The sequence below is a fragment of the Lagenorhynchus albirostris genome, chromosome 17, assembly GCF_949774975.1.
Source record: "Lagenorhynchus albirostris chromosome 17, mLagAlb1.1, whole genome shotgun sequence".
Lineage (NCBI taxonomy): Eukaryota > Metazoa > Chordata > Mammalia > Artiodactyla > Delphinidae > Lagenorhynchus > Lagenorhynchus albirostris.
The window spans coordinates 49,241,249-49,267,876 of record NC_083111.1 but is presented as its reverse complement, the minus strand read 5'-3'; the positions used below and the strand labels follow the sequence as shown (position 1 = coordinate 49,267,876).

Genomic DNA, 26,628 nt, shown 5'->3' with positions numbered 1-26,628 from the left:
TGCCTGGGATTCAAACTGTTGATAATTTAATTTTCATCCCAAGGAAAATATATGCAAGCAATCAAATAAGCCAATCCAAAAAAATTCTTTATATTTGTGATATATAATAACATTACAAAGTTCTTTCATGCGACCATAAACAAAACATTCCTTTGTTCCTAATTTTTATTTTCAATTACTTATTTTTGGTATGCCGTCAAAAAACAAAAACAGCAAAGCAAGCAAGAAGTATTTTGGTTGGTTAGTTTGTTTTGGTTTTGTTTTTCTTTTCTGCACCTTAAGAAATGCTACATTGACCCTTGAAATGCCCTGTCCTTTTATTATGTTCTGTTTGAATGAGTGACAGAGAGCAAACGAAGACCAAATGAGCAGGTTAAAAGGCAGGCTCCACAATCTCAGTACCTTATCACTATGGCTATGCTCCTCGTTAAGGGTTGTGCTACTACACGTATCTACCCCAGAGTCCTTAATCTGAGGCTCAGACCATTCCAAATCCTCTTCCAAAGAGTGGCCACCAAAGTACATCATTTTCTTTTGTCTCTCAGACCTGGTGTTAGAGTCCGACAAAACTGCCTGCTCACTAGTTTTTCTTTTTCCCTTTTGACTGTCCCCTACAGGTGTGGGATAAAAAAAAAAAAAAATACAAAAAAGAAAACATGCAAAGGTGTAAATCAAAAAGGAAAAGTGAAATGATAACGGAAATTAAAAAGTAAGGCTCCACATGTCTCACCAAAGACATTAGGGATGCCTCACTGCTATGCCAAGACGTATGGTCCAACCAGTTGTAATCCATGTCTCCTGTGAGAGTCAGACAGACAAAAGAGGGAAGTAAAGGAGACGGCAAAAGAAAGGACAGAGAAAGACATAATAAACATTTTAAACTGTGTGATCCTCTCCGGTTTTAAGAACTTTGTCTGTAGCACTCACTATATTTACCAAGAGAAAGCTAAGATTTCAAATGACTAAAATTTATAGAATACAGAATATATAGTTTATGTACTCTAGACAGACCCTACAGGACAAAAGTGCTGCAAGAAGAGAAAAGGCTAATAATAAACAGGAATAGAAACGAAAAAAATTATATATTCTGAAAAAGAAAAAGACTTTCAGCTAGGTCTGTTACTCGTGCTATTTTTTTCATGCTGGCATATAGACATGAGTTTTTTCTCCAAAGATTAAGGAACATTTTAAAAATTAAACAGTGGTTTGCTAATAACCACTACAATGAAAAGTGAAGTACTTAAAGGTTGTTTCTGGAAGGTAGTATGATATTCCTTATAATGCTGAAACCACCTAAAAATTTTGAGTGATTAAAAAAAAAGAATTGGTTACACAAAAGATTATATGAAAAGGACAAAACAGGTTCACTCAATTTCTATTAGTAGAAATAAACTTTCCTTAAATATCTTGAATTACTTAATATTACTTTGAAACAATTTTTCAAGTTTTTTTCAGAAATTGCATTCTCCTAAAAAATAAATTTTCTTTAAAAATAATTTTTTCAGACAATTTATGTAATTGGCAACTAAGAATGAATATCCATTTCCCAAACTTATGTGCTCCTTATTTGCCTTACCTTTGAAAAAGAATTTTTTCATCTATATGTGCACATGTCTTTTTAAGCTCTATTCATACTTTCATTTATTTAAAAATATTTAGTAAACACCTTCCATTTGCTATGCATTGTGCTAAGTCTAGCATAAGGGGTAAAACAATGAGACATGCAGCAGAATGGAGATAAATGCAATATACAAATCATCAGTGTCATATAGGAGAGTACAAAACACTGAAAGAGTATAATAACATCTAATTTAGATTTGGGGGTCAGTAAACACCTCTAAAAAAAGTGATGTTTAAGATGAGAACTGAAATATGTGACTTAAAGGACAGGTAAAGATAAAGGCAGATGAAAAGCATAGGAAAGAGCATTCCAGGAAGAAGTAACAAGATGGTACTGTAAAAAGACTGATGGAACACCAGTGTGTCTGAACCAAAAAGACTGAGGGAGAATATGGTGCTAAATGAGACTGGGGAGGCAACATAGACCAGTTTAGAGAGGGCTTCTTATACCATCTTAAACATTATGAATTTCATTCACTGAAGGATTTTAAGCAAGATACATGAACTGATTTACATTTTTTAAAGATGAATCTAAATACTAAAGAGAGGTTGGGTTGGAAGACACCATGAGTTAAAAGACAGTTGCGGGACTTCCCTGGTGGTGCAGTGGTTAAGAATCCGCCTGCGAATGCAGGGGACATGGGTTCAAGCCCTGGTCTGGGAAGATCCCACATGTCGCGAGGCAACTAAGCCCATGCGCCACAACTACTGAGACTGCGCACCTAGAGCCCATGCTCCGCGACAAGAGAAGCCACCGCAATGAGAAGCCCACGCACCACAATGAAGAGTAGCCCCCGCTTGCTGCAACTAGAGAAAGCCCGCAAACAGCAACAAAGACCCAATGCAGCCAAAAATAAATAAATAGATCTATTTTTTTAAAAAAAGTTGCAATAACTCATGCAACAGGTGATTATGGCTTGAACATAGGTGATGGTAATAGACATGGTAAGAAAGGGAATTGAGAGATGTTTTGGAAGTAGAAATAAGAGGGTTAAGAAGGACAAACAGAGAGTAAAGTAAGATATGAAGAGGACCCAGATTGAATTCTAACAGAGTTTGATTTGAGATGAGAGAGAGAGACTGAGAGCATGCAGAGACAGAAAAGAAGAAAGGAGGGAGAAAGATGGAGGTCTCCAGACCAAAGAGAAAGAGAATTTCTTAAACAGGAGGGGAAATCAACTACAGAATGATTTCTACACATCACCTAAGATAAGGAACTGAAAATTATGCATTTGATTTGTCAACATTAATATCAGGAAGGATGTTAGAAAAAGCACTCTGGGTAGAATGATGAAATTAAAATCAGACTGAAGTAACTGAAGAGTCAAAGGAAAATGAGGAAGTAGGAAAATTCTGTGTAGATGAATGGTTCACAAAATCCCTAAAATAGCATAATCAATAGCACCTGGGAACTTGTTAGAAATGCAGATTCTTGGGTACCACCTAGACTTAATCAGGAATTCTGTAGGTGATGCCTAGAAATTTGGTTTAACAAGCCCACCAGGTGATTATGATCTCACTGTTTGAGAAGAACAGGAGACAATTCTTTTTTTTTTTAACTTTATTGAGATATAATTCACATACCATAAAACTCACCCATTTAAAGTGTACAATTCAATAGTTTTTAGTATATTCACAGAAGTTTGTGTAGGATGATGAAGCTGTGCTATTAACATATGCAAAGTTCAATTTGTAGAGAAAAAAATACATTCTTCAACCTGTTAACTAGAGAAGTGCTTCCCAATCCTTTTCACTGCACAAATGACAATTAAGATTTTATGGCTACCCAAAACCCTGAGCATATCTGTATTTCAGAAAACCTGTAACTCTTTCGAAATACACCACTGTTCCACAACAAAGTATTGATAAATCTCTGAATTGGATTAAATATAATATGGAGACTATAAATAAAAATTTTTGGCTGGTTTATGTGAAGATGTGAGACTTCAGCTTGCAATCTCTCTTCTCCCGTATGCCTACAAACTACCAAAATTGCGGAAATGTAGTTTTTCCCTCTGTACATAAATAAGAAGTCAGCTGTCTGACCATTTGAAGCTAAAGCAAAAATATCAAACAAACAAAAAAAGTCACATACGGTAAGCCCTCAGTAAACATTTCTTACATGAGTAAATATTAGTGTTACTGTAAGAATTAAATAAGGTAATCAGAACATATAGAATACATATAGAAAATATATAGAAAGTAGTCCTGAACTATCAGGACTGCTAATATTTAGAGAATAATACTTATCACTTAGTATTCTTATTTTACATAGCTTCAAAGGGCAGAACTAAGATGTTTTTCCTTTAGTAGCAGTCAAGAATGTACTGCTGAACTTTCCAGTTCTAGAACAAGAAATAGAAGACAAAAAGAACAAAATGGAAATTTTAGAACTTTTTGAAAAATGACTGAAATTTTAAAAGCAAATGGATGGGTTCAAGAACAGAATGGAAAGGACAGAGGAACAACAATGTACTTGAAAATAGAGCAGAAATAACCCAATCTGAAAAACAGAGAGACAATAGATTAATAAAATAAACAGAGCCTCAGGGACTTTGGTGATTATAATATATAATTAAAATAATAGAAGATTCATGCCATTGTAGTTCCAGGAGAGGAGAAAGATGGGGTCAGAAAAAGTATTTGAAGAAATAATGACTGAAAATTTCCCAGATTTGCAAAACATGTAAGCCTACTGATTCAAGAAACTACATAAGCCCCCAAACAAGAATTACACAAAGAAATCTGTGCCAAGACACATCATAATCAACCTAAAAACTAAAGACAAACTGTTTTGAAAGAGGCAAGAAAGAAACAACAACTGATCTAAAGGCGAAAGACAATTCCAATGACAGTGATAAAATTTCTCATCAGAAACCTTGGAGGCCAGAAAGAAATGGCACAATATTTTTCAATTGCTGAAATAAAAGAAATGTCAACCCTGAATTGAAACAAAAAAAGAAGGAACCTGAAAATATCAAGAAGGAATAAAGAACATGGTAAGTAAAAATATGGGTGAATACAATAGGCTTTCCTCCTCCTCTTCAGTTTTCTAAATTATGTTGATGTTTGAAGCAAAAAGTATACATTATCTGATATGCCTTTCAACATACATAGAAGAAATATTTAAGATAATTACCTTATAAACAGGGAAAGATAAAAGAACTTAAAGTATGTAAGTTTCTACATCTGTCTAACTAGTAAAATATCAACACCAGCAGGATGTGATAAGTTATACATATGTATACACAGTACTTAGAGCAACCACTAGAAAAAAATCTTTGCAAAGAAATACACTCAAAAACACTACAGATGAATCAAAATGCAATTGTTTTAAAAAAGTTCAAATAACCTATAGAAAGGCAAGAAAAAGAAAGCAAAAATAAAAAACGGAACAGAAAACAAAAAAGAAAATGGCAAACAAGAAAAATGCAGACCAACTCCCTCATAAATACAGACACATAAATCCTTAACAGAATATTAGCAAATATAATTCAGCAATATATAAAAAGAATTATACACTCTGACCAAATGGGGTTTATTGCTAGAATGCAAGGCTGGTTGAATATTAAAAATCAATGTAGGGCTTCCCTGGTGGTGCAGTGGTTGAGAGTCCGCCTGCTAATGCAGCGGACACGGGTTCGTGCCCCGATCCGGGAAGATCCCACATGCCGCAGAGCGGCTGGGCCCGTGAGCCATGGCCGCTGAGCCTGCGCATTCGGAGCCTGTGCTCCGCAATGGGAGAGGCCACAACAGTGAGAGGCCCGCATACCGCAAAAAAAAAAAAAAAAAAATCAATGTAAGCTATCACATTCACAAGTTACAAAAGAAAAAATATCATGATCCTATTCATTGACACAGAAAAAATTCATGATTTAAAATAAAAAATACAACTCATAGAAAGCAAGGAATGAGGAGAACTTGCTCAAATAAATAAAGGACATCAACCAAAAACCTAGTTAAGATCATACTTAAGACAAAAGGCAAAATGCTTTATGTGATGAGAATTCTCACGAAAAAGGATATCTTTATTTGTAACAGCCAAAAAGTGGAAACAAACAAAATGTCCTTTAATAGGCAAATGGCTAAACAAACTGTGTTATATCCATACCATGGAATAATACTCACTAATAGAAAGGAAAAAACTATTGATACGTACAACATAGATGCACCTCAAGGGTAATATGCTGAATGAAAAAGAAAATAACAAAATATCACATACCACATGATTTCATTTATATAGTATAAATAATAAAATTATAGAAATAGAGAATAAATTAGTGGTTAGCAGAGGTTAGGGACAGGGTGGGGAGGGACGAAGGTGTTACTAAATATAAAGTGGCAGCATAAGGAAGATCTCTGTGATGGTATAGCTCTGTATCTCTTTGTAACAGTGGTACTTATATGAATCCATATATGTGATGTCACAAACCTAAACAAACACATTGTTCCAATGTCAATTTCCTGGTTTTGATATTGTTCTATAGTTAAACAAGATATAACCATTGGGGGAAACTAGGTAAAGGGCACATGGGATCTCTATGTACTATCTTTGCAATTTCCTGCAAATTTATAATTATTCTGAAATTAAAAGTTAAAAATAATGTGTTGCTGCCTTCATAGGTATTGATAATCCCATCACTGGAAGTGTTCAAAGAAAAGCTGGAGTACCACTTGTTAGCATGATATAGTGAACAATCAGTGTAATAAAGTTACATTAAAAGAGCACTAAATCCTACCGATCTCTGATATTCAGTGATTCTATTAGTTTGAATTAAACACATTTAAATATAAAACCTGGTTAAAAATAATGAAAAGATTCACATCTTAGGCTAAGATTTTCTCCTTCACTTATCTCTACTGCAAAATATAAACTAACCCAATAGTACGTGTGTCTGTGTCATGTTGTGTTTGATGCACAGAGGAAAAAAAGTTCAGATATTCTATTTATAACATTTTCCCTACAGTCATTAAATGAATGCAAGAATTTATAAACTGTTTTATGTCACAGTTTTTCATTTGTTTAGGTTAATAAATGTTTTCAATTAAATCACATAGTATACAAAGGTATTCTTCAACATCTTTATTTTTAACTTAATCATGTTTATAAAGTCACAGCATGTTGCAACAGAAAGAGTTTTATAGCTGAAGCCACAAAACCTATGTTAAAGTATTGGCTCCACTCCTTACTAATTTTATGACTTGGGCAAATCACATAATACATTAGGCCTCATTTACATAAAAAGAGATTAATCGTGATATCACAGATTGTTGAGAGGCTTAAGTAAGATAATGGTCATGAAAGTGTTTGGCAAATTATAGAGTCATGCCAATGTTGGTGGTATCATGACCATCTTCATCATTATTAAAGTAAAATAATCATAATTTCATTCTAAATAGATAGGGAAAATTTATCTATGGCCCTTTTATTTTTCCTCTCATTTTTCTTCTTGGTATTTTACTTTCTTCCTCAGCTTGTCAGGCTATTTGTGTTGGCATTTTCCAACAGGAAACACTGCTTCTGCAAAATGTTAATAGGCTTGAGTGATATAAAGGTCCTCTAGTCAAATAAGCTTAGAAAACTCTGGATTAAGTGCAATTAAATAGATTTCTTGAGTGCAGAATTTTTCCTATAGTAATGACAATATGCTTCTGTACAAGAATTATGTAATCTACAGTTTCCACAAACTTATTTGGAACACTAACCTTTCCCATAGGACAAGTGTTCCAAGAACTATATTTTGATACATAATGCTGAAACCTTCCTGGAGGGTCATTTTCCCTAAGAAAGCCATTAAAACTGATCATAAGGCTTAAGTCCTTCAAGGAAAATATTCAGTATTAAGGGAGACTAATAGCCCAAGTTAAAAAAAAAAAGTTATACATTGGGAATATTATCAAAGGCAATGGTTTTCAAACTAGGTTCCATGGAGTTGCTTCAGAGACAACTATTGGGGTGAGTGTGGAGAACTGAGTCTAAAATGATGCCCATAATCCCCACCTCATAGTGTTTATGCCTTTGTAAAGGATCTGTGACTTGCTCCTAATCAAGGTGGTGGAATGGCATAGTGATGGAATCTCACTCTCATGATACTGTTAAAATATCCACCCTAGCTAGTGAACTTGCTCTAAGCCTCCTTTGCCTGCTTGATGAAGTAAGCAGCCCACGTGGCAAGGAAGAGCAGGCAGTCTTCAGGAACGATGGGCACCATCTATGAACTTCAAGTTGCATCCAATCACAAAGATATGAATTCTGCCAACAATCTGATTGAACCTGAAATTAGATTCTTCCCCCATCAAGCCTCCAGAAACACAGCCCAGGCAACAACCTAATTGTAGCTTGAGATCCTAAACAGAATACTCAGTGAAGCCATGCTGAGACTCCTGAACAACAGAAATTGTAAGGTGGTAAAATGTGTTGTTTTAAGCCACTAAGTTTGTGGTAATGTGCTCTTAATGCATTGCCAGCTCTGAAAGCAGCAGATTTTAAAGATAGGGACCAAACCATAAAAGTCAGTAGATCTAAGGGGCCAGATACGCTTCAACCAACTCTCAAGTTCCAAAAAAAAACCAAAGCTAGCTAAAATGCAATATTTGAAATAGGAAGGTAAATTATTCTCCATAATTAGCTTATTTTTTAAACATCTTGCTCCTTTGGTATTACCAATGTATTCTTCTTTAATAACAAGTGACTGATTAAATGATTGTATAGATTACACACATCAGAATTCATTTTAATGATTACACAGTGTGAAACTGTTTTAGGATCTGTGGGTGCAAATAGGACCTAAAGAAACTTACATTCAAGAAAGGTAGACAGACAGGTAAAATATACGACAGCACAGCTTAGTGTAACATACCTTAATATATATCCATGCTATCCTATTTCATTACAGCTAAGTTGCTATCAATTAAAATATGCACAATTATTTTATATATCACTAGAAAGGAAAAAATGCTACCATTAAACGATGCCAAGCATTTGATGGCAAAAAGAATTTATATTTTCAAAATGTTATAATGTGAAAAAAATTTGCTTCTTAGTATGAAAAAACTATGGCATTTCATGAAAAATGTTGATTATTCAGAAAGGGGAGAGATTTTTTAAAACTTAAGAAATGCTTCACTATAGAGGTGATATTTAAACTGTACCTTGAGAGATGCAGTAAGATTTTACTTATTGGAGGATTTTACTTTTTTAGAGGAAAACAACTGGACAATCCTGGCAGAGAAAAGAGAATATATCAAACTACTGCTGCCAATATGAATATATATAATATATTTGGGAAATGGCAGATAGTAGATTATTAACAAGTAACCTTTTCCTAGATCTGTAATTGGATATTGTTTCATGGTCTGGATCAGTAGTTCTCAACCACTATGTTGTAACACAGTTGTAAAGTGTGTCACAAGTAATGCTACTACTGATAAAGTAACATAGTTTACAAACCAATTTTTAAAATAGAGTAAATCTTAAATTAGAATAATTTCAACTTTGCATCTATATTAATGTAAATCTCAGTTAATGTCTTAAGTAAGAGGGAAAGGAAAGGAGTAAAACTACCAAAAGAAATTAGAAATTGCCCATCAGTAGGAAAGCATTAAGGCCTGAGTATGAATTATGTTTCATATTGTAAAAAATGTTTGGGAATTGTTGATCTTTATTATCAATTCACATAACTAATTTCATCAGATGTAAGACAACACTGATTGCTTTATGTATTACCAAGGGAAAAAAATAAAATGCTGCAATTCTGTCCTAATTTCGGAGATGATAAAACTGTGGGGAAAATGTGTAGATTTGATGAAATACTATACTTAATCCCAAGAGCTACTCAAAGAGAATTATGAATCAGAAGACAAGAATCAAAATCCAGGCCATGAACTGGATTATGACCTAAAGCCAATCATTTTACAAAGCGAACCATTTTGCAAAGATCCTTTCCCTTCTAATACAGTGTGATTAGTGAATAAAAGACTGATTGAATAACTATACATGATAACCTGCTATGGTACCACTACCACCCTAAGGTACTTATCCAGAATTGAGGCCTCATTTCAGGTTTTATTTAATAATAATAATGACACTTATTGAGTACTTACTCTGTGCCAGGAATTGGGATAAACACTTGAGTGGATTGTATTTTCCAAAGGTGGCTACACCATTCCACACCCCATTCCACATGTTCTTCTTAAAATGTGACAATGACATCCCTCTACTGAGAGGACAATGTCTATATTCCCTCTCCTTGAACCCAGGAAGATCTAGGACCAACAGAGTGTGGTAGAAGTAACACTTCTGTCTTCTGAGGCTAGGTTTAAAAGGACAGCATGGTTTCTTCCTCAGTCTCTCTCAGGACACATACCTTGGGAGCTGTGAATCTATGTGTAAGAAATACACATATCTAGAGAAAAACACAAAACCACACTAACTAGTCGCCATGAAAATTTATAACCACTAATTCCAGGTCAGTTCTTATTGCTTCCAGGTAATTGTACTACATTTCCTTAATTCATTATCATCTCCATTCTCCTAGAAAAGAATTTCATATTTTTTCTATCCATAGAACTTTAACCTCCTCCCCTGATCCTGATTCTCAGATAATGGTCCTGCTACCTTTTCCATTTCCAGAAAAAAAGAAAAAAATTAGATGAGACATTCCACGCTAAATATGGTTTAGAACCAACCATATTTATCAAACAACATGCATCTGTTTTCTTATTTTCTGCCTTCCTTCCTATTATTATAAACACACTGCTCCTGTCCCTTTAGCAAGTCATCCCACCTACTAATGCACTAAATCCTATCATCTTTCATTACTTAAGGATAAGGTTCAAACAATTGTCCTCTCTCTCTCCAGCATCAACAAATTTCCCCTTGTTATCACTGCTATGAGAACACAGACATGCTGTCTTATCTCCTATCTTTTAAAAATCCCTCTCTCTAGCCATCAATTCCTTTTTTGTTGTTGTTCCTCTCTACAGCAAAACTCCCCAAAAGAGCTGTCTGTACTATTTCCGATTCCTTCCTTTCCTTTATTTCTTGAGCCCACTTCAGACTTCCAACTCCACCACTACACTAAAAGTGCTCCTGTCAAGGTGACCAACACGAGCAATCTGTTCCTGCATTGCTAAATCTAGTGGTTAATGATCAATCAATCCACATCGAATCTGACTCCTAAGCAACAACTGACACAATCAATACTTCTTTTTTTAACATCTTTATTGGAGTATAAGTGCTTTACAATGGTGTGTTAGTTCCTGCTGTATAACAAAGTGAATCAACTATATGTATACATATATCCCCATATCCCCTCCATCTTGCGTCTCCCTCCCACCCTGCCTATCCCACCCCTCTAGGTGGTCACAAAGCACCGAGCTGATCTCCCCTTGAAATCCTTTCTTTAGTTGGATTCTGGGATATCACTTTCCTTCTGGTTTTCCCCCTACTTCACTGGCCAGTTAGTCTCAATTTCTTTGGCTGGCTTTTTCTCATCCTCTTCTAATTGTGGGAGTATTCCCCAGGTTAATCCTGCAATCTCTTCTTTTTCCTAGAAACATACTCCCCTAGTAATCTCTTCCAGCTGCCTGGCTTTAAATATCATACATATATTGATGACTTCCAAATGTATGTATCCAAACCTAACCATGCCAGTGAGCTCCAGATTAGTATATCTGCTAGGTTACTCACCACCTCCACTAGATATCTAATAGGAAAATTGAACAATATGTATGAAACTGAATGGCTGATCCTCCCTGCACTCTCCCAAAAATCTGTGTCTGCCACAATTTCCTTGTTAATTAATGGCGACTCTTTGCTTCAATTTGCTTAGGCAAAAATCTTTGCAGTAATCCTTAACTTACTCCTCTCTTACTGTCACACCCATCTCTAAACCATCAGAAAATTCTGCTGCCTGTACTTCCAAAATATATCCAAAATCTGACTACCTCCCTTCACTTCCACTACTACCAAGTTGGTACAAACAACCATCGTCTCTCATTAGGTATTGGATTAGCCACATAACTGGTCTCCCTGAATTCATCTTTGCCCCTCTCAAATCTGTTTTCAACACAGCATTAAGAGTACTCCTCAAAAGGTAAATGAGATGAAGTCATCTGGTTTCTCATCTCATTTAGAATGAAAGCCAAAGTTCTTGCAATGACTTACAAAGCCCTACATGATCTGGCGTCTTACTACTTCTTTGACCTCAGGAAATTTGCCTATTTTTTGTTTGTTTGTTTGTTTAACTGTTGTAGCCTCTGGCACACATAGAAGTGCCTGGAACACAAAAAATAATTGAATAAATTTGTTGATGAACTAAAATATCAAGTCGTCATTTTCACACTTCTTTATGCAGTGGAGTCTCTTTCCTAACAGAACTCCCTAATATAAAAGTGATTAAGAGCAAAATTTGGTTGAAACAAAGTGGAAGATCCCTGATAGTCACCCATGCTCTCTGACCTTCTTCAGCAGTTCCTGAAACATTACCACAGAAATCTGATGCTCTGGTTTTGGTATCAGGGTGATGGTGGCCTCATAGAATGAGTTTGGGAGTGTTCCTTCCTCTGCAATTGTTTGGAAGAGTTTGAGAAGGATTGGTGTTAGCTCTTCTGTAAATGTTTGATAGAATTCACCTGTGAAGCCATCTGGTCCTGGACTTTTGTTTGTTGGAAGATTTTTAATCACAATTTCATTACTTGTGATTGGTTTACTCATATTTTCTATTTCTTCCTGGTTCAGTCTTGGAAGGTTATACCTTTCTAAGAATTTGTCCATTTCTTCCTGGTTGTCCATTTTATTGGCACAGAGTTGCTTGTAGTAGTCTCTTATGATGCTTTGTATTTCTGCGGTGTCCATTGTAAATTACAGACCAATATCGCCGATGAATATAGATGCAAAAATCCCCAACAAAATACTAACAAACAGAATCCAACAACACATTAAAAGGATCACACACCATGATCAAGTGGGACTTATCCCAGGGATGCAAAGATTCTTCAATATACGTAAATCAATCAATGTGATACACCATATTAACAAATTGAAGAAGAAAAGCCATATGATCATCTCAATAGATTCAGAAAAAGCTTTTGACAAAATTCAACACCCATTTATGATAAAAACTCTCCAGAAAGTGGGCACAGAGGGAACCTAACTAAACATAATAAAGGCCATATATGACAAACCCACAGCAAACATCATTCTCAATGGTGAAAAACTGAAAGCATTTCCTCTAAGATCAGGAAAAGGACAAGGATGTCCACTCTTGCCACTATTATTCAACACAGTTTTGGAAGTCCTAGCCACAGAAATCAGAGAAGAAAAAGAAATAAAAGGAATATAAATTGGAAAAGAAGAAGTTAAACTGTCACTGTTTGCAGATGACATGATACTATACATAGAGAATCCTAAAGATGCCACCAGAAAACTACTAGAGATAATCAATGAATTTGGTAAAATTGCAAGATACAAAATTAATGCACAGAAATCTCTTGCATTCCTATACACTAACAACGAAAGATCAGAAAGAGAAATTAAGGAAACAATCCCATTCACCATTGCAATAAAAAGAATAAAATACCTAGGAATAAACCTACCTAAGAAGGTAAAAGACCTGTACTCAGAAAACTGTAAGACACTGATGAAAGAAATTAAAGATGATACAAACAGATGGAGAGATATACCATGTTGTTGGATTGGAAGCATCAATATTGTGAAAATGTCTATACTACCCAAAGCAATCTACAGATTCAATGCAATCCCTATCAAATTACCAGTGGCATTTTTTACAGAACTAGAACAGAAAATCTTAAAATTTGTACGGAGACACAGAAGACACTGAATAGCCAAAGCAGTCTTGAGGGAAAAAAACAGAGCTGGAGGAATCAGACTCCCTGACTTCAGACTATACTACAAAGCTACAGTAATCAAGACAATATGGTACTGGCACAAAAACAGAAATATAGAACAATGGAACAGGATAGAAAGCTCAGAGGTAAACCCACGCAGCTATGGTCAAAACTAATCTATGACAAAGGAGGCAAGAATATACAATGGAGAAAAGACAGTCTCTGCAATAAGTGGTGCTGAGAAAACTGGACAATTACCTGTAAAAGAATGAAATTAGAACACTCCCTAACACCATACATAAAAATAAACGCAAAATGGATTAAAGACCTAAACGTAAGACCAGACACAATAAAACTCTTAGAGAAAAACATAGGAAGAACACTCTTTGAATTAAATCACAGCAAGATTTTTTTTTGATCCACCTCCTAGAGGAATAGAAATAAAAACAAAAATAAACAAATGGGACCTAATGAAACTTCAAAGCTTTGCACAGCAAAGGAAACTACAAACAAGATGAAAAGACAACGTCAGAATGGGAGAAAATATTTGCAAATGAATCAATGGACAAAGGATTAATCTCCAAAATATATAAACAGCTAATGCAGCTCAATATACAACCCAATCAAGAAATGGGCAGAAGACCTAAACAGACATTTCTCCAAAGAAGACATACAGGTGCCCAAGAAGCACATGAAAAGCTGCTCAACATCACTAATTATTAGAGAAATGCAAATCAAAACTACAGTGAGGTATCACCTCACACCAGTTAGAATGGGCATCATCAGAAAATCTACAAACAACAAATGCTTGAGAGGGTGTGGAGAAAAGGGAACCCTCTTGCACTGTTGGTGAGAATGTAAATTGATACAGCCACTATGGAGAACAGTATGGAGATTCCTTAAAAAACTAAAAATAGAATTACCATATGACCCAGCAATCCCACTACTGGGCATACACCCACAGAAAACCATAATTCAAAAAGACACATGCACCCCAATGTTCATTGCAGCACTATTTACAATAGCCAGGTCATGGAAGCAACCTAAACGCCCATAGACAGATGAATGGATAAAGAAGATGTGGTAAATATATACAATGGAATATTACTCAGCCACAAAAAGGAACAAAATTGAGTTATTTGTAGTGAGGTGGATGGATCTAGAGACTGTCATACAGAGTGAAGTCAGAAAGAGAAAAACAAATATTGTATATTAACGCATATATGTGGAACCTAGAAAAGTGGTACAGATGAACCAGTTTGCAGGGCAGAAATAGAGACACATATGTAGAGAACAAATGTATGGACACCAAGGGGGGAAAGCTGGGGGTGGGTGGTGGTGGTGGTGGTGGTGGGATGAATTGGGAGATTGGGATTGACATGTATACACTAATATGTATAAAAGATAACTAATAAGAAACTGCTGTATAAAAAATAAATAAAATAAAATTCAAAACAAAGAAAAAGAAATCTGGTGCTCCATTTGGCATAGTTTTTAACACATTGAGTCTATTTTCTTTATTTTTGAGAGGAAATTAAAGACCAGAAAGTTAAATAACCTTCCTAAGATTACAATGGGATCACTGGCAAAGCCTTGAAAAGAACCTGGTGTGTGTATTTTCAACCCATCGCTCTAATATACCATATTGCTTCTCTCTAAAAAAGGATAATTAATAAACCTATCAACCACATTAGCTCCTCAAAGGCTTACTAATTTCTTAAGGAAAGGAAATGTCTTTCTTCATCTTTGCCCCCCTCCAATGTCAAGCAGTGACTGGCAAACAGTCAGTTCTCCATAAAAACTGTTCTTACTGACATAATTGTTATACACCAATGTGTAGAATGACCACCTATCCCCATCCGATACCTGCTTTGTTCTCCTGGAAAATTCTATTCAACCTTCAAAACTCAATGCACATAGCAACTCCTCTGTAAAGTCCTTCCTGATAAGTCAAGGTAGAATTATTGATACCTTCTCTAAATTACATTGATGTCTCGTATTAAATTATTTCATATCTAACATATTGTATTCCTCTTGTTTGCTTACATGCATCTCTCTCGAGCAGAGATCACGCTGTGCTCATCTTACACATAACACTTAGCACAGCATAAGGCACACAATAGGCATGAAATACGTTTTTTTCCTATTGATTAAACAGAATTTGAGAGTGAGGTTTGAGAAAATATCGGTATTATAATCTGTATCTTATGGAAGTTTAAGCAGAAATATGCTTTCTTTCACATCACCATATGTTTCATGAGTTAAGCTAGATTCTTACCAAACTCATCATATCTGAAACCTAACAGTTATTTCTCTTTAATGACTTTTGCATTATTAATTAATTCTAATTTTCATTTCTCTTCTGCTAATCTTTACTTAGCATTTATAATTTGAATATCAATCATTTGATTTGGGTCTTCACTCTTACAAATATTTTTAAAATCATGTTTATACAATTTTTAACTACAGGAAACCACTACAAAATAGAATAAAATCAGGAAAAAATATTAGCAAATGGTAAGCATGCTTTCCTAAATCAATATATTTTCATAATAAGACAATGAGTTTTAATGGGCTCTATCAGTTATAATTCATAAAACTAAATAACTATGTTATACTTTTTTCTGAACAAATTTAAAAGCTTTCCAACACCTAAAACAGTCAAGGCTACTATTAATAAATAGCATGTAAATTCAAACATAGAATGGTGGCATTATGTACTTCTAATACTAGTTACTTAATATAATTCAAATTGTGTGCGGTAATCAAGCTGATATTAAAAGTCTTGCGTCATGGGGAAATTCACACTTAAATACAATCTTAATTTCATATAAAGTCTACCAAAAGGGAATCTGCAGGGGAGGGGGTGAAGGGGAATGGGCATTGGTTGTACAACATATTTTCCTTTTCTGTGAGTTCTCAAGGTAGCCTACTATTAAACAAAAAGTACCTACACTAGCCCTTCTAATTTTCTAGCGTTAGAAGTATTTAATTAATAGAATCTGTTCCTCGATATGTGATTTGAACAAAATAGATTTATATTATAAAGGTGGGTTGGATTAAAAGAAAAGGATACACAATTTACGAGACTACCTGAAATATAACAAATCTTGACTGAAGGCACCACACAAAAGTGTCAAGTGCATGAAGTGGGGGTAGATAACAGAGGAGCAAAAGAGAAAGAGATGGGGAACAGGAAAGCCTCAGTGGGAAGCAGAGAGATACAGAGAAAAAGAGGAAGGACAGAGAGGGAGACAGAGCACATGGTGGGGGCATATGAACCAGCTCAGCAAAAGGGTAATAAAAGAAGCAAAGTGCAACGACAAGTAATTTTTCCAAATATAGGTAAGTATAATTGGATCACAGAAACAACTGCAGTTGTCTCAAAATAAATTAGATGAAGACTATTTAGCCAGCATTTAGTTTATTTTTGTTTACTATTTCATTCAAATAAATCTGTCAAAGTGAATGTCAAACTTCTCAATCAATAGAAGTTAACCAATGGTCAGAATATACTATTGATACCTACATTTGAATATACTTGCTTGGCCTGTAATTCAAAATCAAAGTTGTCTTATTTAAAGATGGTACACATTTTCACTACAAATAAATGTATTCCAATATAGCAGTTTGGTAATATCAACACCACAAGTGCATTCATTTCAGTTTTTAATAAATAAGCAGAAAAGGGAAAAATTTTATACAGCATACCTTAAAAAGCATTTATTATTTTATATAATATTTGCAAACGAATATGTGAATCAGAGATCTTAATTCATTAATGTTACTGATATTTTGGAGACGAAAAGTTTCCTTTTGAAATTTTTATTTTGTGCTAGTGGCCATTTTACACTATAATGGAATCCCTCTTTTGTGCAGAGTAGCATTGCATATGACAGAAAATAAAGATAAATCAACTAGGAGACTTCTTGCTATATTTTGATATCAACATTTTTAAAAAATGTTTTGCATCTATTGGATATAGTAATCACTTAAGTAGCCTGTCAAAAGTTTTCTCAAGTAATGAATTGTCCTATTAGATTCCATTAAAATGTTAGTCTTGAGAAACTTCCTGAAAGGACTGTTACAAGTGAAATGCTTATTTCCAGCTTGTAAAGATTCTGGGAGGCTATGTGATCTGGGTAAGGTATGCATATCAAAAGGAGATAGTAAATGAATGACTAGTTTAATTTTATTTGAATTTTAATGCAAATATAAAGATGAAGCATAAAGCATAAAAAAGTCAACACCTTAGAAAATTTGATGGTGTTGTGAGGAAAATGTTATGGGGAAATAAGTGTTGTTATAAAGTAAATAAAGGGTTTTTTTCACATTTTTTAGGCATTAAGCATGACCTACCTAATGCATAAGATTATATTCACAATATTTTTTGATACGTACTCTGAGAGTGCATGGCGGATGATCACTAAAGATGGAATACAGTTAAGACAACTTAGTTAACAGTTTCCTTTTATCATTTTTATTACATAAACATTATGGCCATACTAATGAAATTCTACTTAAAAATATTTTTTACAAACTGTTGCCCCCCAAACTTCTAATTTATCCTTATTTCTTTCTAGTTCCATATGCATATCTCATTTTAACATAGCAGATATAACTTTTAATTCAGCTTCTAAAATAAGTTTACATTATAGCCTGGATAATCTTCCTTGCTACCATAGCCTCCATAATTATCAAAACTTCAAATAGACTTCTCCAGTTTTGCACTATTATAACCCTTACAATGAACACTTTTGGCAGGCATAATTGGTTCTCTACCCAACAATTACTTCCTATCCCCTTAGAACTATGAACTCTAAGCCAATCTTGATAATTCTAACTCCATTGCTAGCGATTAGTTAGGAACTGGCATGAGTAACAATTATGGCCCAAAAAACACATGAAGAAGTATACAGAAGAGGCTTCTAGAAAAGTTTCTCTCAGTTTCAAATGGGTACTTGAGTACAGGATGCTTAAAATTGTTATATCCCTCTTGTAAACACAAGGGGACAATACTCAGAACAAAATCTTAGTGGATGTTGTTGTATACCACCCGTATGAACCCCTCAGAACTGCACTAATTCCTCAAGCTGCCCCCAAGTGTTGCATGCTCAGTGCTCATAGCTGAGTCCTTTACCCAAGAAGTTATGCTCCCTCCCCAGGGGGCAGCCATATGGAGCCCTCCTGGCCCCTGCCTCAGTTAGGTCATCTCTGAAGATCTACACCAGCTTCAAACTCCTGTGGGATTGGTTGAGGTATCTGTTCACAATTTAACTTCCTCTTCAAAGTCTTTCTGCCCTTATTCCCTCACAGGTGTTGTTACTAATTTATCAAGTTCTAACAGTGGTAATTACAGTAGTCCCCAAACAGACAGATTTGGCATTTGGAAGAACTAATATTCCTCGGCCTGTGGGATTAAGGACTATCATAATGGGGACTACCCTGGCGGTCCAGTGGTTAGGACTCCACACTTCCACTGCAGGGAGCACAGGTTCGATCCCTGGTCGGGGAACTAAGATCCCGCATGCCGCATGGTGCGGCCTAAAAAACAAACAAATAAACAAAAACTATCGTAATGGGCCAACTGGAAACCTCTGAAAATACCCTCCCCAACTGGTAAAGATTAAATAAAAAATAAGGATGCATCATCCTGCATCCTTATTTTTTATTTAACACATTACATCCCTGTTTTATTTCATTTTATATTTTATTGAAGTATAATTGACTTGCAATATTGTATTAGTTTCAGGTGTACAACATAGTGATTCAATATTTTTATATATTACAAAATGATCAACACAGTAAGTCTCATTACCATCTGTCACCATACAAAATTATTACAGTATTTTTGACTATATTCCACATAACACTCTATGAAGAAGAAAATTACACAACTGAACCCCGCCTGAGTTCCAGACTCACAAAATCATGATAAAGGAAGAACTTCTGGCTCAGTGGCTTGTAGTGTCAACTAGTTCTTGGTACAAAAAACCAAGTAGAAGCTTGGATGAAATTGTCAAGAACAACAATTGCATGGCTGTGGAAATCAAACAAAGCTACATTAAAAAATTGAGAAAAATGCTAGCGTTTCAGAAAATAACAACAGAAGTCTGTTACCTTCTTACCTGGAGCTGCTCCCACAGCCCCCTTCTGGTATACATACATAAAGGATCAATAGTTTCAGCAGCACAAGGCTGGCTGGGAAAACCAGCAGCTTTGCTACTTGACTTGGGGTGGGGTGAAAATCCATGGCTCTGTCAGCTAGAAGAAGCAAACCCAATAGGAAAGAAAGAGAGAACCAGCAGCTTAGCTAGCCTCAGATTGCAGTCGCACATACGGTGAATAGCAGACCAGCCAGAATTTGACAGGGAAGCCCTGGAAATGAGAAACCCACGGAAAGAAAACTTGATAAACTCTCCACACATATCATACTGACTAGGAAATTATACCATGTTCAGGGTAGATCCTGAGATACTCCGGTAAAATGTAAAATCCAAGCAAGTGACTTGAAAACTAGCTGAACTCCGAATGTGTCCCCAACACTACACACAGATTGATTAGCAGAGGGTGAAAGCCTTAAAAGCTGAGAATATTTGATCACAATTTCTGTCCAAATCTCTAGCTGGCAATTAGACTATGCAGACACAGCAGCGACCCATCGGAAGGTAAGCCTCTTACCACCAGAAAAAACTGCAATGACATATGCAAAGTACTGAGAGAGGGGGAAAAACTCTGTCAACCAAGAATCCTATATCCGAAGAAATTATTCTCCAAAAATAAAGGTGAAATTTTAAAACTTTCCCAGATTAAAGCAAAACAAAAATAGGCATATGTCTTTTATACCACAGGATCCAAGTACCTAGCTTAGTGGCTGGAACTGGCTCCTTAAATTTGCTGAATCAAATATATAAAAAGATATAATTTATTGTCACTTATTATTTCTTTGAAAAAAATACATAAAGTTTAAAATTAGAAACACATATTTCCTGTTTCCTCAGTAAAATTTGGAGACTTGCCCCCTCTACTATCTCAAGAATAGGATATGAGGCCCAAATTCTAGGTTAATCAAAACCTAGGTATTCTTAATAACAAAGCAAAGGGCAATGGTCCCATGGGAAATAAAGTTTTTCTTTAAAAAATTCTCAACATGTATAGAGTAGGATATGCTGATATAAAGTGGCTTTTACAATCATCTGTAAGAAAAAAATTTAAACTTGATTGAACTGCTGACTCTTTGAACATTGTGTGCACATTCATGCATGCACACACACACTTTTAAATATGTGTACTACTGTGTAAGATATATTCATATCTATTTTTTAAAATTTTTAAATTTAATTTATTTTTTTTACAGCAGGTTCTTATTAGTTATCCATTTTATACACATCAGTGTATACATGTCAATCCCAATCTCCCAATGCATCCCACCCCCCCCGCCACCTTCCCCCCTTGGTGTCCATATGTTTGTTCTCTACATCTGTGTCTCTATTTCTGCCCTGCAAACCGGTTCATCTGTACCATTTTTCTAGGTTCTACATATATAATCATATCTAAAATGCATTTGGTTTGAAGAGACTGAAATGTATTCCATTCATACTCATTTATTCTAAACCTAGAATTTTAGCATCCTTTTGTTCTCTTTTAGTTTCCTTTTTTTGATGTCCTTCATCTTACATACAGTCTAACTTTTCTTATCATCTTGATCATTCATTAAAGTTCACAGTTTTCATGATCTTACTATTTTATTCAACAATCCATTCCATGAATTAAGGTAATTATATATTTCAAGACTTGGACAAAAGTATCAGGAGCATCTTAGATCCCTATGAAATGAAACCTTCACTTATATTTAATTAGATCCTCTGTTGAAAGAGTTAACAACATTCTTGCACTCTAGGATTCCATGCTTATTGTGTCAGGCTGACTTTATTTGCTCCTGAAAGAGATCTTTACCAACCTAAGCCCTACAAAAAGAGGCAGATAAGCAGTACCAGGGAGAATGGGGTTAAGGATGGCAATAATTTGAGCTGCCCTTTTGCTTTGAAACACATCTCCCCATATCCCAAGTAATTCCTCAAGAAGCCCTTCTCATGGATACATCCTAGAAAGGAAAACAGACAGCTCCAAGTTCAAGCTAACAAAAACAAAATTCCATCCTACGTACAATTTTCTTGGATGAGTCAGCTAGCATAAATGCAGTCAAATTTTCAGCACAGTTCTTTTTTTTTTTTCTTTTTTTTTAATTTATTAAAAAAAATTTTTATACAGCAGGTTCTTATTATTTATCTATTTTATACATATTAGTGTATACATGTCAATCCCAATCTCCCAGTTAATCCCACCCCCTCCCACCCTCCCACCCCCTCACCCCCACTCCCTGCTTTCCCCCCTTGGTGTCCATACGTTTGTTCTCTACATCTGTGTCTCTATTTCTGCCTTGCAAACCGGTTCATCTGTCCCATTTTTCTAGATTCCACATATATGCGTTAATATACAATATTTGTTTTTCTCTTTCTGAATTACTCTACTTCAGCACAGTTCTTACTCCTGTTCCACAAAGCTGCAATTCTAGGGTGATAGGAAATGCTTTCATAGTTCATGTTTCATACTCTAGTACTATAATTATTGATATTTAATATCTTTTAGTTGAATGATATAAAGAATGAATGAATCTACTGTATACTTCTCAAAATACTGAAATAGACTTAGACCCAACTTTTATGCTATTTCAATGCTTTTGTAAGTCAAATAAAATTGGTTTGTAAAACATTTGTAACACCATTAGGGTATTTGCTCTGATATGCCTCTTACCAATTAATAGCAATATGTCCTTCACAAAGCTTTGTATTTTTCTATACATTGAACCAATTTCATCATTAAAATTTTAAAGCTATTCTAAATAGCAATATCTAGGCATCATCTACTATATTCTAGTTCAATTTAACAGAGACTTCAATGTAAGTTAAAGGTTAACGTTTCCTATTTACCATACTAACTTCAACAACTAGTCTATAATTTAACTCTGCTTTTAATTTTTCATGCAGCTAGCTAAACACCCTCTCAAATATCCCACAAACTGAAATCTGAAATATTTTTCCCTTGATATATACTAGATATGTTTCTTGGATACTAAGTTTTCCATTAAAAACAATCCTTTTTCTTTTTTATTTTTATTTTTTTATTTTTTATTTTTTTAACATCTTTATTGGGGTATAATTGCTTTACGATGGTGTGTTAGTTTCTGCTTTATAACAAAGTGAATCAGTTATACATATACATATGTTCCCATATGTCTTCCCTCTTGCGTCTCCCTCCCTCCCACCCTCCCTATCCCACCCCTCCAGGCTGTCACAAAGCACCGAGCCAATATCCCTGTGCCATGCCGCTGCTTCCCACTAGCTATCTACCTTACTACGTTTGTTAGTGTGTATATGTCCATGACTCTCTCTCAATCCTTTTTCTTTAGGCAAATGCTTAACATAGTGTTTTATCCATAATTAACAAGGAAATATTTTTGCAACTAGAAGGAATTACTATCTTAAACATTTTACATGTTGCAATTTATCAAGAAACAAAAAACTCTCCTTTATTCCTATTTGTAAATCTACCTTCTGGCTATGCACTTACAAATTAATTTTGAGTTAGTTTAGCTTCTTAATATGCTTAGATATCTATCAGGTGTATTGTGGTATTCACCAAAATAAATTACAGAAATATTATAAAGTTAAAAAAAAAATAAAAACATGAGAAGTATGCAGTTAAATATTCAACTGATTTGGGGATGAATAAAGAGTTTCTAGGGTTAAAAGGAATGGGAAAAAATCACCAAATATGCAAAGACTTAGCTATACTAAATTCAGTATTTCCAAATGACCAAAGAAAATTAGTAGCTAAACATCAAAATGGGAAATACATTTGGAACAGATGACAGTTAAATGGGTTAAATTCTAACCATACAAAAATATCTTATAAACCAATAAGAGCAAAACTAATTAATACCCAATAGGACAATGGGTAGAAGAAATAAAAGCAATGAACAAGACAATTCATAGAAGAATATATCAAACACCAATAAACATACAAAACATTCATCTTCACAATAAAATTCAAATTAAAATGACAGATACTATTTTTTTTTTTTGCGGTACGCAGGCCTCTCACTGTTGTGGCCTCTCCCATTGCGGAGCACAGGCTCCGGATGCGTAGGCTCAGTGGCCATGGCTCACGGGCCCAGCCGCTCTGCGGCATGTGGGATCTTCCCAGACCGGGGCACGAACCCGTGTCCCCTGCATCGGCAGGCGGACTCTCAACCACTGTGCCACCAGGGAAGCCCGACAGATACTATTTTTTGTGGTCTATTCAAATGGCAAAAATGTGGTTTATCAAGACTGAAAACTCAAGCACATCTGACAGGAGAATGGAGTGTTATAATCTTTCTGGAGAGCAGGTTGGTAATCTGAATTAAAAGTTTAAAAGAATCAAAGCACAAATATGTATTTGTGAAATACTCAGAAAACAGGCAAAAAATTATGTATAAAGATAGCCATTATAATATTATTTATACCAGCCACTGGAAGCAACTGCAATGACCCCAGATAGATGAATAGTTTGTGGTACAGCCTTATGATAGAACATCAGTGCAGCCATTTAAAACATTTCTGAAGAACATCTAAAGGCTTGGAGAAAAGTTAATGGTATGATATCAACTGAAAAAAATCAGAATACAAAATTATATAGTATGATACCAATTTTGTAGATTTGTAAAATACACATGCATTGGAAAAAGGGAAGAAAATACAACAAAATATTAGCAATAGCTATATATGGGGGAAAGGATTGTGGATAGCTTGTATTTCATTCTTTACACTGAGCAATTTTTCAGATGTTCTATAGTAAACATATTGCTCCTTTTAAACGGAAACACACAAAAAATGGTATTTTTACAACTACAGCTAATAGGTATTTTTAAATATGCCATCAAGTGATGCAAGAACATTTTCAGAAACAAAGCAAAAACCAATTCTTAAAAATGTCAGTAGACTTTTCTACTACATGAATTACCGAAAATATTCACTTTTTATAACTTGAAATTTTCTTCACATAACCAGCATCATTAAAGAACTTAAAAGTAAAAGTAGAAATGTCTAACAATTAAATGTCTACTCAGAAATACAACCTAAAAAGAAAACCCTTAACTAATGAATTACAGGAAAATGTGTGATTAGAATATAGTGCTTACCTTTTTCACTTACACTTTCACTTTCAATCTCAACATCATCGCAACTTGTATATTCCGGTGTAGAAGCTAATTCCTCCTCTGAACTGCTCAATGAAACCTGGCGCATTTTACCTCCTTTCTTTGATTTATGAGGCTTTGGTGGTGGAGGTCTCACTGACTCTGACTGGTCAGAACTGAGAGAATCGTTCCTTAACATTGTTTCCATTTTTTCACGTTTTGTTTTCCTTACAGCAGAGCTAGGATCTAAGTGCTGTTGTTTCCTTAGCGAGTCAGTACGTCTCATGTCTGGTCTATCAATGGGTATTGGACTCCTCCGGGGGGTAGGAGGACTATGGTTTGTGGTCCTTTGTGGATAAGAACTTGGTCCCTGAGCCTCTCGAGTTCTTTCCATTGAATAAGATCGCTGATTTTCCATGGCAGCTCTACGTTCAGATACAGATCTTTGCCTTGATGGTCGTTCCATCCTTAGCATAGAAATCCTGGAGTCTTCCAGTTCAGCATTTGCTAAAGAAACATCACTGTGCCTTCTCTCATGCCTGGCTCGTGACACTTCAGCATGGATACGCATTTGTTCTTCATAGGGCTGTGGCTTTACTGGATAACGGGCCAAATTCGGATCACTTCGATAGCGTGCCTGGTATTCCTCCTCTCTCCTTTGTCTTTCATATTCATCTCTGCTCTCTGCATCCTCATCATCTACAATATATTCTTTGGAATGTCTATGACTTCTCCTGTTGGAGTCCCTATAATTTATATGATCAGACTCTTCATAAAACTGAGGTTCACGTTGAGACCTCCTATCAGCATAATCTGATGGAGATCTAGGCATCGCGCTGTCCGAAGTAGCATACTGTGAATATTCTTCTCTTTCTTCCCTTTGGTCGTATCTTCTATTCTGATCTCTGGACACTGATGGACTTCGTTTCCTAAGTAACCAAAGAAAAAGAATGAGGAAAAGAGCAGAATTTAGGCAATTTCACATTTTACTGATTCACTGGCAGGTTGATGGATAAATTCAAATACTTCTTTTGCTCCTTTTTTAAAAATTTCATTTAAAAATCAGACGATAACAAAAGTTTTACTAATATTCATTTTATTCAGTTCAAATAGGAAATTTAAAAGGTACTTTTAATATGCTTCTTAAATGCCTGGCACGCCCATATGGAATATACATTGGTCCTGAAATTAGATAATCAACATCATACTCTACTGCAGCAAAAGAACTTTTATTCTAATTTCTTTGCTTGGCTCAATACACTGAAGCTATCTCCCAATTGTTATTCAGAAGCTTAGAAAAATTCCATCTTCCTTTCTCTCTATTCCTGACACCTTGATTTCATAGTCACTTGAAAACCTGATGAAGCCAAACTGATCCAGCTCAAGAGTTGAATGCTTTCAACTGAAACTAAGGGCTGGCTCTTAAAAATCATTTTTCATTCAACATCTACCTAGATCACTCCTAGTATCAGTTCATCTAAATCTTCATCTTATCATTATATCTCCAATCCTTTACTGCTCTAACTTGAGATAATCAATTTAAATAAATACCAACTATAATGATTTGTTCATTTAAAAAAGAAGTCAGAAAGATCTGCTATTTTTATTCCATTTTCATTAAATTAAGGCCAGCTCCACGACACTTCTCTGTCTTCACAGCTGACTCCTAATATGTCCTTACAGACCCAGAAGAAGAGTGTTTGTTAAGTTTTCAACCTGCCCCTCTAACACCAGTACAATCTGGTAGAACTTGCAATCACACATCATACTCTTTGCCAACAAAATATTCACGCTGTCCTCTTCTCTGGCACAAACTCAGATAATGGCAATCACTAGCCACGAGAAGCAATGGAACTGGGATCCTGAAGATGACAGAAAAGGTTCAGAATAACTGTTACAGAGATTTTGCCAGGACAAAT

General features: G+C 35.2%; 1 protein-coding gene across 38 annotated transcripts in view; it reads right to left on the bottom strand.

The window, feature by feature from the left end:
* RIMS2 (regulating synaptic membrane exocytosis 2) overlaps positions 1-26,628 on the bottom strand; it is a 576,987-nt gene that overhangs the window by 267,518 nt on the left and 282,841 nt on the right. For 27 of the 38 annotated variants that reach the window (XM_060127293.1, XM_060127304.1, XM_060127300.1 and 24 more), the window contains 2 exons: positions 24,713-25,638; positions 731-798 (listed from right to left, as the gene is read on the bottom strand). In XM_060127293.1, coding sequence (XP_059983276.1) covers positions 731-798; positions 24,713-25,638 — 994 coding nt within the window. Of the gene's footprint in view, positions 1-402; positions 612-730; positions 799-24,712; positions 25,639-26,628 lie in introns of all 38 variants that reach the window. The other 11 variants (XM_060127290.1, XM_060127289.1, XM_060127301.1 and 8 more) reach the window with 1 other exon arrangement.